At 37.4% G+C, this 12,412-nt stretch overlaps 1 protein-coding gene across 1 annotated transcript in view; it reads left to right on the forward strand.

Moving 5' to 3' along the window:
* The window catches only part of LOC121318045 (palmitoyltransferase ZDHHC17), a 30,690-nt gene extending 18,960 nt beyond the window's left edge, over positions 1–11,730 (forward strand). The window contains exons 11-17 of the mRNA XM_041254272.1: positions 2,684–2,808; positions 3,980–4,042; positions 4,210–4,303; positions 4,757–4,840; positions 6,882–7,039; positions 7,633–7,727; positions 8,187–11,730. Of these exons, the coding sequence (XP_041110206.1) occupies positions 2,684–2,808; positions 3,980–4,042; positions 4,210–4,303; positions 4,757–4,840; positions 6,882–7,039; positions 7,633–7,727; positions 8,187–8,325 (758 nt within the window). The 3' untranslated portion in view covers positions 8,326–11,730. The remainder of the gene's footprint in view (positions 1–2,683; positions 2,809–3,979; positions 4,043–4,209; positions 4,304–4,756; positions 4,841–6,881; positions 7,040–7,632; positions 7,728–8,186) is intronic.
* The last annotated feature ends 682 nt before the right edge of the window (positions 11,731–12,412 follow it).

The following is a 12,412-nucleotide window of genomic DNA, read 5'->3' on the forward strand; positions in this document are numbered from 1 at the left end:
TGTTTTTCTATTGTAAGCTTTCTTTTTTGTGAATTATGGCAGTGTACTTGTAGTAGAGTCAAATGCCCATTTCCTGCAAAGACACTTAAAATAGCATTACAAATGTGTGTTGACTCTCAAGGCAAGTATTGGAGGATTGTGGAATAGCTTCCTGCTGGTACCAGTGGAGTTTCAGAACTGTCAACCAGTATCTGCAAGCCACTAGGCAGGGGGAGCTACATTGGGGAAAGGCATACAGTACACTTCAGTGAATGTAAGAGCACTGTTTTATAAACTCGGTGTAATTACAAGAATAGAGATGCATCAAATCCACGTATTTATTAAATGGTATTAGTTTCGTTAACTACTGTTGCAGTTGTAAACAGTGAGCAATCAGTTCAATACATTAGAATGAAGTTTGCACCACAGCAGAACAGCTGTAGCCGATCTCTCCTGGTATGCAGGGCAGCTGGGAGCCAAAGTATTAAAAACAATTGCTGTATGTGGATTTTGTGCCCCAGTTATGATGCAGAATAACTGATATCTGTGCCTGATTGGTTGTATAAGCATATGAGGTGACCTAAGATCCTGTGAAGTCTTAAAAGTTACTCCACTGGGTGCATCCCGGCAACTGGTCTAACCTTTTCTACAGTCACTCCACTGACAAAACTGTAGGTGCTGGAATAAAAAAAACAGTGCTAGGCATCAGTTCACTTTTTCTACACGTATATATAATGTATAAATTATGCATTTTAAACATGCTTATGCATGTACAGTAGATGAAGGCAGTGTTGCCTAATGGATAGCGGTGTGCAAGCAAGGAGATTTTGACATTCCCCAGCAATATGGAATTTTTTAACAGCTTTTAGATAAGAATATGCAGACAAGCTTAAATACAGTAAAGTAGCTCTGAGCTGTCCCGAGTAACAAAAAACATTTATGCCAGATTGACAGGCCACTAGAGAAAAGTACATAAACCAGGAGTTGTTCAAAATAGAAATAAATGAACTCCAATGTTCATTAATTAAAAAATAAAATAAATAATAAATAAATAATTGTGTCTTCGTGTGTAGAAACAGGCATTACATGTATAGAATTGCTTAAATCTTTCGATAATGCCCGATCCAAGACTGCACGCAACACTGTTAAATTAAGAGAAAGAATAAAAGAAGTTTATAGAATTTTGAATCTATTCCAGGAAAAAAAGTGCAGATTTCTCTTCATAATTTGAGCATAATGTGCCTTGTTTCTGTTTTCCCCTGCAATTGAAGCTGTGCTAACTGGGTGGCACTGGAGATCTCTCCTGATAAAACATTCTGGAAAGTGTTCAGCTTCAAAACCCCACAAATGACATACAAACTGTTTGTTGGTTGGATTATTTGTATTCAGTCCTTCTAAAAGGAGCTGAAATAACTGCACAAAAGCCCACCAAACTATACATGCCCTGTCTATCTAATCCTACTATTATTTAATGATACCCTCGCATGGGTCTGTATTATATACTGTCTCTTAGTGTTCCTGAACACTGTAGGGTGAGCTGTTTTGTCTATAACTATTGTTATTTCCTGCTGTTTATTTTTGAAATATTGGAAAAGATATGGAAAAATATTTTCCATATCTGCCCCTTGCTGTTATCATACACTGTCCTCCCAGTCCCTGTGCAGTCTGGGTTTGGCTATATACAGGAACGTACCACCAATAGGAATTCTAATGGGAAACTAAATAAGTATTCAGAACTGATTTATAACCAAGGACATATGTGTAAAAAAGACAAAACAATTGTGATTATGTTGAATAAAACATTAGTACTAATATGTACACCACAGCAGGCAGCAATGGGAGGGAAAGGGTTTTGTGGAAAGCCCAGTAGCCTGTTCAGTAATACTTTAATAGCTTTATAAGCATTAAAAAAATGGGATTGTTGCTGTCATTTTAGTATGGACTTTAATGTGGTTATTGGTATCACAAATATCTGTGTGGAAATTGGATTGTGGTAGCCTCGCTACAATGCATTTTTATTACACTATAAACCAGTGAAGAGTTATGAACCAAGTGAATTGATTTGCATACCATGTAATGCCATCAGGAATACCAGATCTGTGAGCACTTGTAAAATACATGTTTTAATTGCCGTTACGTTTCTTTAAATCTATTTTAAAAATCTGTCACAATAGCCAGCAAAATAAGTTCCGGCTTCAGTGTTTGATTTCATAAAAGGAAATATTTAAACAATATTAAATGTGTCATTTGTTCATAAGCTGTCACTTGGAGAGATTTAACAACAGGTGGGTGTGTGTTAGGGAGGAAACAGCCAGGCTGTTCTGCAAGGTCAGACTCCTCAATGGCCGTTTATAAAAACAAAACAAAAAAATGTGCTTTACTTTTCATACAGGAAATTAGGTAGATCATACAATGTTCTAAGAAAAGAACAAAGGAGTGGCTGGTTTGAGCTTTCAAAAAAAATGTAGTCTCTTATAGTCCTGATCTGGTTTTACTCTTGGCAATTCTGTCATGTTTTACTCAATACAGCATCCACTTTCTTTTATCTTAATGAGTGAATTGTAAAAATAGCCTTACACTACCTGTTTTTATAGTTTGCAGTTAAAGGCATACAGATCATGTTGTTCTGTACCATCGCTGCAGGAGAGTTGTAGGCCTGTCACTGCTTTCTGAAACGCTGTGTTGGTTCCTTAACACGTGACACATCTTCCTTTTGTCACTATCCATATTCCATTCCTTCTCAATAGTGTAGCACTTTTCTACAACTTTGGAAAATCCTGGAAATCGGACCCAGGGATAATTAAAGCCACAGAGGAACAAAAGAAAAAGGTAAAAATGCTGAATGTTAGAGTAGATATACTTTAGGGATCCATTATAAATGTAGGTGAGTGTGTGGTGGCAGAATAGACGGAGGAAAAAGGACAAATGTAGTCCAGGAGTTAGCACAAGACTACATTCCCCAGTATGCCTCTGGGCCATTAACCAGAATAAGAATCACCTAGCACTGATTTAATTAGCAGGCAGGTATTTAACCCCTCTAAAACTGGATCCTGTATCTGGGTGAAGGCTGTGGGGACAGGCCAATATGAAAAGGTATTTCATAGTTGAGAAAGTGTTGGTTTTGGAGACAGGGATCTTACAAAGTTTAGTTAAGACTCCTAGGTGGAGTTAGGCTTTTGGTTTTTTATATTTTGTTTTGAAAATAAATCTACAGGCACCGCCCTGTTTGAAAACGTATCTGTCTGTGGTCCAGAGTACTTTTTACACAGAGACAGTGTTGAAGGACCCGAGTGTGTCAAAGCAACCCCCCCTTTGCCACTGTATATATTTGATCTATGTATGTTATTACTGTACATGCTTTAGCTAATTTAAAAAAAGAGATATTGGAATTAAATGTATTATTATTATTTCTAATCATGATCTATAACTGTATAACAGATTGTAAATAACCATGTATTACAGATTCTTAAAGTCTCTTAATTGCCAAAATGCCTCTGCAAGGATGCTTCATATCCTCTGGTCTTACTCAGATTTTAGGCAGCATAAACCTTGCAGCTCCATCTGTCTCCATCTGTCATTACTTATGCTTTGGATCATGTGGTCATGGTTTAAGAGATGTTATGCAGAGATATCTTTATCTCACAAATTAAAACTTGTCGTGACATCAAGAGAATTTATTACAGCCCACTCTTAAATATGAATGAACTGTTCAGACATCCAGAAAATGACTGTTTTCATTCAGGTTTAGCAAACATCACTCCCCTATGTGCCCCCATCATTTTGGGCCAGTAGCAACTTGTTTCGTCCAAAATAGTCCTCTGGGATTGTTTGAGATATAAATAAATAAATAAATAAATAAAAATGAAATCTATTTTATGCTGCTTATCTATGAAGTTTGTGATACAGGGCCTATATAAAAATGCTTTAACTTGAATTAATTTAGCTGTTTTATTATGACCATTCTTTCCTTTGTTGAATTAATTGCTGTTTTCAATTCCAGACCATAGTTGAACTTGCAGAGACAGGGAGTCTGGATCTTAGCATATTCTGCAGCACCTGTTTGGTAAATGCCTTCTGTTTTAACTCTAATTTGCTGTGTGTTGAAAGCTTAAACTGTTTTTAGAAATAAAACTGTATGCTGTACTGTTTTGTATTTTTACCTTTAAATTATTTTCAATGGAGAGTATGTGAGTGGCGTATTAATTCTGCATCGCGGTATTTATTCAACAGATACGGAAACCAGTAAGATCCAAGCATTGCGCTGTGTGTAACCGGTGCATTGCAAAGTTTGATCATCACTGCCCATGGGTAGGCAACTGTGTTGGTAAGTGATCACACACGTAGTCCTTTTAAGAAATGCAGTTCAGAAGCATATGTTTCCTCAGATGCCTGCACAGTTAAATTATTACTATATATATTTTCCCTGATCTTTGTGTTTTGTTTGAGCAGGTGTCCATAGAAAACAGTTTAGAGGAAACAGGAAAGGGGAGGCAGTTTAGACTAGTTGTTGGATCAAAGGGACCGGATTTGGGAAGATCATGGGTTTAAATCCCAGTTCAGTCCTTGACTCACTATCATCTTGATCAAGCTGGTTAATCGTTGTGTGCTCCAGTCTCACCCAGCTGGAAGCATGCTACGACCCGGCACTGTACATCAAATACTGCTGGTCTCTTTATTTAACCCTGTGGTGAATGACTTCTCTTTTTGATGAAAAAAAGTGTGTCCATTGCTTTGCAAAGTCTCTTTGAGACTGACTCTTATTTTGTTTGTTGTTTAGGAGCTGGAAATCACCGCTACTTCATTGGATATTTATTCTTCTTGCTCTGTATGCTCTGTTGGATGATTTACGGTTGCATCTGCTGTAAGTGTATTGAAATCCCTTAGTTTTTAGGTTTTTTTAAACTGTTCAATTGTTCAGAATAGCATGCCGTTTTGGAGTAGCCAGGGGTTTGGTTGTACCAAGGGTTCCAGATTGGGCAGATCAGTTGGTGTGTGATGTACACTCTAAAGGTCTGCATGTGGTATTAGCATGTAGGGAAATAAGGTATTGCAATGCTCCAGATCCAACAACTTCAGTCTAATACTCTTTAAGGGGGTGTATAGGGAGGGCGAGTCTATATGCAATTAAACGCATATGCTGGTATTTGGGACTCTGTTAGTTATGATATATATATTAAAAAGTAAAACTCTTAATAGAAATCCTTTTGAGATTGCCTGATCAGTTTTATTATTGCAACATACCATGCTGTAGTATAGGCATGCAAATGCATCCTACTTGGACTCCTCTTCATCCTTGTGCCTATAGTTACAGGAACATGGACTCGTACTGTTTATGAAACCAAAGTTACTTCTCACATAAAACAGACCTGCATGTGCCTATGTGCACGATTCCCTCTTATTCGATAAGGGGGCATTGCAATCTAAATGTTTTGAACAGCCATTTTTATCACACAGCATTTTCATTTAAAGCTTTTAAATGAAACCAATGCCTAATGTAACTGGAAACAGTTAACATTAATACCATGCTATCTAAAGATCAGCATGAGGTTGTCCAGCAAGCAACCTTTTGAGAGGTACAGAAAGCCGTACCCTGCGCAGTCAGCCACTAGTGATGTGTTCCACATGGCCTTGTTATATTTACTGTTTAGTCAACCACTTGCAGCTCTGAGTGGTACTGTATAAATATAGAAGAGGCAGCAATGCACTACAGAAGAAAGAAATACTGTTGTAATGAGTGAGAAATGTTTTCTTTGAAGCATGTTTCAAACCCCTTTATAATCAAAGTGATAATCTGTGGAAAGACAATTATACCAATTTTTTCAACCAAAAATAAGTTTTTATTAATTGAAGGGAACATTGCAAATAATAATAAAAAAAAAAAACTGTATATATATATATATATATATTATATATATATATATTATATATATATATATATATATATATATGTTAGAGTGACTTTAGAGCAATCACTCAGGTTCCAAACTTACTGTAAATCAATAAGACACCCCTAACACAGAAAATAAGTGAACAAAAAAATAACCAAAAATTATCTTTTTATGCATTTTATAACTATTTATTTGCAGAATACAAAAGAAAGTGCACAATTTTGAACCAACAACAATTATACAACAAATATAACTATGTACATGCTATTCACAGATCTGTGATTCTCCAGTATGATACTTTTCAAAGCTATCTATCACAAAACTTCCAGTGCGCGTCTCCACCCCCTCCCCCGGCTCTTCGTGATCGCTTTCTTCATTTTCCTCCTCTGTTTTGTCACTTTGAGAAATTAATTTCTTATTCACTGGATTCTTTGAAGTCTTCATCTAAACTACTTCCACGGTCACTGACTTCCATCATCGCTGCCGTATCTTTCTCTGCCGTGTGCTTTCTGCCATGATGCTCTCTCCAAGTCTCTCTACGCTTCTCTGTTCAAATCATTTTTCTCCAGCTTTTGAAGAGGTACTTGGCTGGTTCCACCTTGTTTCCATTCAGAGACGATTGGGGAACGTTCTTTGTCGGCTTTCTCCACTCAGAGCCGACACACGACTTCTTAAAACAGGTTTTTTTTTTGCGATGTCGGACTGAGTCCGACGTTAGACTCGAACAGGATTTTTGCAGCGTCGGACCAGGACCGACAAAGGACCACAAAGGATTAATGTAACTGTTGATCCTTATTTGCACTTTTAGAATTACATTCTTTTTGAGTATTTCTGCATGGAGAAACACAGCTGGTACATAAGAAACATTTACAAAGATGTACACTAATGTACTAAACATATTCCTGCAGAGTATTTAGAAGTTAATAAAGCCCTTGGTTTGAAACCCTAAGGTGGTGGTTCTTAGTGTTCACATCCATTCTTGTGGTGTAAATGTGTCTGTGTTTTGTTTTAAAGACTGGAGGATTCATTGTGCAACCAGCTATTCAACGGATGGATTCTGGGCGTACATTACTCAGATTGCTACCTGCTCGCCCTGGATGTTCTGGATGTTCCTGAACAGTATTTTCCATTTCATGTGGGTGGCAGTGCTGATCATGTGTCAGATGTACCAGGTGAGTGCAGCATCCCATACCATTGCTGGAGATTGACTGCGATAGGTCAGCCACACGGATTAGTACATGACTCAGAATTTTAAGATCAGGGCTAAAATTTTAAATGTGTGAAGCTATTTATGTTGAAATGGCGACATGTTTTAAGTAAGTGTGTGTGTGTGTGTGTGTGTGTGTGTGTCAATCTCAAATGCCTGATGATTACTCTGGATGTTACAGCCATACCACCTTGTAGCATGATATTGCCTGTACTTAAGCAAAGTTGGATTGGGGCCAGAAATTGGATGGCCAAGTGCTTTGTTAGCTCAAACGGACCAGGTTTTAATAAACCATTTTCTAAATTTTGAAAAATCTGGAAAATACTGCATTAACTGAGTGGTAACCACTAGTGCATCTGCTCTTGCCATCAAGAAGCTGAGAATTCTTCAGTCTTTTATTGGCGTGTAACCAGCTTGTCAACATCTCTTCCTGTAATTGTAATAACTGTTTATTAGTATGTGCAGACTGATTCAAACCTTTGTTTGACAGGTGCATTGAATTGAGACCTGTAATTGATATGTAAGCTTATGCTCTCATTCTTCTTTTTGTTTGGCCAGATCGCTTGCCTAGGTATAACCACTAATGAAAGGATGAACGCAAGAAGATACAAGCACTTTAAAGTTACAACAACATCTATCGAAAGCCCATTCAAGTAAGTACATGACGTTTGTCACTCAATACAAAAAAGTGATATCAATTTATAAATTAGGACCCCAACCCGAAGTGCGTCCCCATCTACATCGGGACAACCACATTGGGGTTTATTTACATTTTTAGAACCCCAAAATCTTTTCATGTTCAGGGTGGGGTTGTCTTGCGAATGACCCCAACGCGATGCGTAAAATTCACTGAACCCAAACCAGGTCTGAAGATGATCTGAAGAAGCAACCTCACTCAGGCAGTGAGCAGCAATGTCATAGTGCGCTCGGTCTTCCAATTAAAGCTACAGTACCAAATTAGCTGCACAGTACACAACAGAATACCATAATTTTTGCTGTATTCCGAATAAACATACATTTTTGCTGTATTCCAAATAACACATCAAATAGCAACATGATGGTCTAATACTCTCTTTTTTTCCCCTTTATCTTTTGTGCCACCCCACTACCAGCCATGGATGTGTACGGAACATCATAGACTTCTTTGAATACAGATGCTGTGGTCTTATCCGTCTCGTTGTTGTAGACTGGACAAAGCAGTACACAATAGAGTACGACCAAACGACAGGATCGGGCTATCAGCTGGTGTAGCGCTGCTGGTGCTTCCTTCTGAAGTCCTATCAACCATTGGCTGTTTCGGAGTGGTGCCTGAGAATTTCCTTACTGAGACTGACAGCTTGAACTAGCATGCTGTTGTGGGGCTACAGAAGAACGACTGCCGGAACCTCCTTTTCACTCAACGTCTTAATAACATGGACAGTATAAAACTGCCAGCCACGCTGAGGAGGAGGAGGAGGAGAATGCAAAAGGGGATTTATTTTTTTCTTGAAACAGCAGTCATTTGCAATTCATTTCATTGCAGTCTGGGTTGTTTTTTTTTTTTTTTTTTTTTTTTTTGTTTTTTTTTTTCTGTATGCATTTTGGCTGGTTTAAACTTGAAATTTAACATTTCCATAAGATTTTACCCCTTTGAAGTAATGAATTAAGAATATGAGACATATATTTAAACAATTTTAAGCATTTGTTGGCCTGGGGACAAAGGCATATTACCAAATCTGATTTGTTAACCTATGTGCACCAGCTAATTCAAATATTGCATCCAAGATTCCTGTACTAAAATTGACATTGAGTACATTGGAGGAATGTGAAGAAGCTCAAATAATTGTCTTTATAATGTCAATTGTCATCCAAGCTCAATTCTACAAAACATAAATGCATACCAAGGGGTACTGAGCAGTATTCTTTAAAATATAAATATGCCTTTGCAGCCAACATTATTTTTTTTTTAAACTATTTATAGCTTGAACCTATTAAAATCAGTTACTGTTGGAATATAGTTTGTTTTGGACTATATTCTCTAATTTATTGTGCAGTTCAGCTACCCTTCTCCTACATTAGGTAGAACAATCAACACAGTGTACAAACAAACTTATTGTGTTTTAAGACAGCCTTTTTAAAAAGGGTGTATGACAAGTACAGCAAGCATCCCCAAAACATTGAGCTGTTCTCGATAGTCAGACTGCATTTGGTGAAATGTATGGAATTGTTAAATGAAAGTACACAGTGCTTCAGTTTCCATTTCAGTTGTTGGACACTTAACTTTTTTTTTTTGTTAAACCATTGCACTGATTTTTTTCCTTTTTTTATTGTTTGTGATGGAAGTTGGGCTAATTCATTGTTTCTGAAACACTTCGATGTTTACAATGAGAGACAGCCATAGGCTTGTTTTAGAATAAATAAATAAATAAACGTGGTAGCCACCAAGCTTTTGTGAGACACACCTATGAAAGGACCTTGTAGTAGCGCCTGGATACCAGTGTAAAGAATGTTCATCTGTACATAAAGTATCTAGCTTTCCCTTTTTTGTGAGTGAATTTTCTGTGTTAGTTGAAGCTGCTAATTTTGTTTTATCCAACCAAAAAATAAAATTGTATTACTGTAGCTTTTAGTGATGTCCAGTGCTGCTGTTTATAGGAGTTTTTTCCCCAGTTCACTGCATGTCTGATGCTTGGAAGTATGGCAGTCCCTATAATCCAGTCCATTTAATCTACTGAAAGTGTTGGCCCAGACCATTCTTATCTAGAGAAACCGAGAATCTATAAATAGTGATTGTTCAGTATTTGCAACTAGACGTCATTTTATTCCCAGTAACTGTTACTTTGGTAGTGCAAAGACATTCATAATTTGCAAGTACCAAATACCAAACAAAAGATTACAAAAACCAAGTGTACTATTATATTTGAATGTTTAATATTGGGGAATAAAAGTTTAACAGTCTTGGGGCATATGCCGGGTTTGTCATAAAAACAGCTGTAAAGCAAAAACAAACAAACCAAACCCTTTTTTTTGTGGCGGTCTTCGCTGTCTGCATGCAAGAGGTCACAGATAATTGCTCTAGAACCGTTAAGGCAACTTTTAAGTCACCAAAAGGCAACATGCATTTGCTTTATGGGGACAGGTTGCATTGTAGTTTAGGTCAATCCATGCACCGTTACAGATCTTGTGCAAGAGCTAATGCTGACTTGAAACATATAAAAGGTTAAAAGGGACTGCATCATAACTCTCAAACTTTAAATGTTTTTTTTTAGAGACAGACTGAGACCTTACAGAAAAAAAAAAAAAAAACTTTAGTTTTTTTAACTGCCAACTCTGCTTGATTGAAATGGTTTGGCAGACTGCAATTAGATTAACTATGTACTACACAATCATTAACTCTTGAGAAATCTTAAATGTATCCCTATAATTTGTTCAAGTGATCTGTGAATATATGAAAGCGGTCCATTGGTAGATTTCAAGAGTGCCTGCATGTCAGAGGCGAGGCCAGGTGAGCCGTTAGCATTAGTGCAAATAACTAATCAATGAAAGCACTGGAATTTAACACTACTTACTATGTTTTTTAAAGAAAAAATCATTATTGCTTACAAAATGGTACAGAGCAGGTATTAGAAACCATAGCTGTCACAATGCTTCAATATATCGAGCCATCTGGTCTTGCACAAGCTTCTTTCACCTATTGCGACCTGCGCCCCAAACCTTACAGAGCAGCTGAGTTACAAAGGGTAGTTCAATAACTAATGCATCGAATGCTGAACGTGTTTCTACCCCTGTAACTGCCAATAATTCATTTACTTTTGCTGAGACCTTCATTGTACTACATTGTGAACAAAAATCAAACTTGTAAATGTTAATTAGAAAAAAAAAGTAGCTGTCGTTATATGTCAGATTTTGTAAGTTATTAATCAAATAAACATGGCCTATTACATAATGTTTAGACGTTGTTGATTTCTGTTCCCGTTACTGTAAAATGTCTATATGTTACACAAAGCTTTCAGAGTCTGCGCTGGCACTCACCAACTTTGGCTTGGTACTCTTATAGTAATTTGCTGAGCTTCTAAAGGATGGATCCTGGGAGCCACTCACTAAATATGACATTTGTTACAAGACTATTCTACATGCTGTGGATCTAGGTTAGTTTTACAATAGTGACCATTGGTCCGCTCGCGAAAGGTAAATCCTGGACCTGCTGTGTGTCACAAGTTATATTCTGTACTCCTGTGACTAAATCCATTTTGTGTAGAAAAATAAGCTCTAGATGAACTTTGTGTCCTGGGAGATTTTCAGGAAATAATTTGGCCATTTTGTATAATCATGGAGAAGCAGCAGCAAAGAATGGGTTAGAATATAACAACTACCATAAAAAGGGTATTGATCATTTAAAATGTTTATTTCTTGTCTAAAACCAAAAAAAACTTGAATTGGGGAGAAAGGTTAACACTTGGATGGCAATTGATTAAAATGGGGATTAGGAGAAAGCTGAAATGTTTTTAGTTATGAAGCTACAAACCAACATTCAGTTGCTGAAGTGGTTTGGACAGTCATCTCACCTAAATCATGTTCCAGCCATTGGGAGTTAGACAGGGTAGGATTTAATTTGTCAATCCACAGCCCTATGAATAAACTTGTTAGTTGAAACTCATTTGTCCAAGTGTTACTTTAGGTTCCATGTTCCACCGACCGTTCCACCTCAGGTTTGTTCTTCCAGAACATTGCTAGCATCAGGACATGGAAAACATGCAGCACATTTGCATTTTGTGCATCTTAAAGAACTGGAATTCCAGACAGCATTTGCTTTAGAAGGCAAATGGGCACATAAAGTTGACTGTCAGCAAGAATAAAAATTCAGATCAGGCCTGGTTTGAAAAATTGCACTTTTTGAAAATAATCATGTGATGTCTGGCTACACATTCTTGCTTTTGTATTGTACTTGGCTAGGATCTACAGGAAAAATGCATTGACCTGAGATTTGTTAGAACAGGGCCCACAGACAAACCTGCCGCCTTACCCGCGAAAGGCATTTTAAACTCTTGGCTCAGTTATACAGTTTTTGTTGGACAGGTTGTCTAGCCAAAAAAAATGCCTTATGAACACATTACTATTACTCCTACCAGCGATCAGGACTGTTTGTGGTTCACTTTTCACAAAACCTTTAGGAGAACACGCCCCCACACATGGCTTGATCCAGGAGTCATGAGCAAGAGGAACGCTCTTCACATTTCACTTACTGCTTTCATTTTGATTTTCTTTGCTTGCAATCAATCCAAGTGTTTATGACTGCAATTAGACAAATACAGCATGTTCTGACAAGACCGTCTGCTTGTCCAATGAGAGGCACAGCCCA

The sequence above is a fragment of the Polyodon spathula genome, chromosome 7 (assembly GCF_017654505.1).
Source record: "Polyodon spathula isolate WHYD16114869_AA chromosome 7, ASM1765450v1, whole genome shotgun sequence".
NCBI lineage: Eukaryota > Metazoa > Chordata > Actinopteri > Acipenseriformes > Polyodontidae > Polyodon > Polyodon spathula.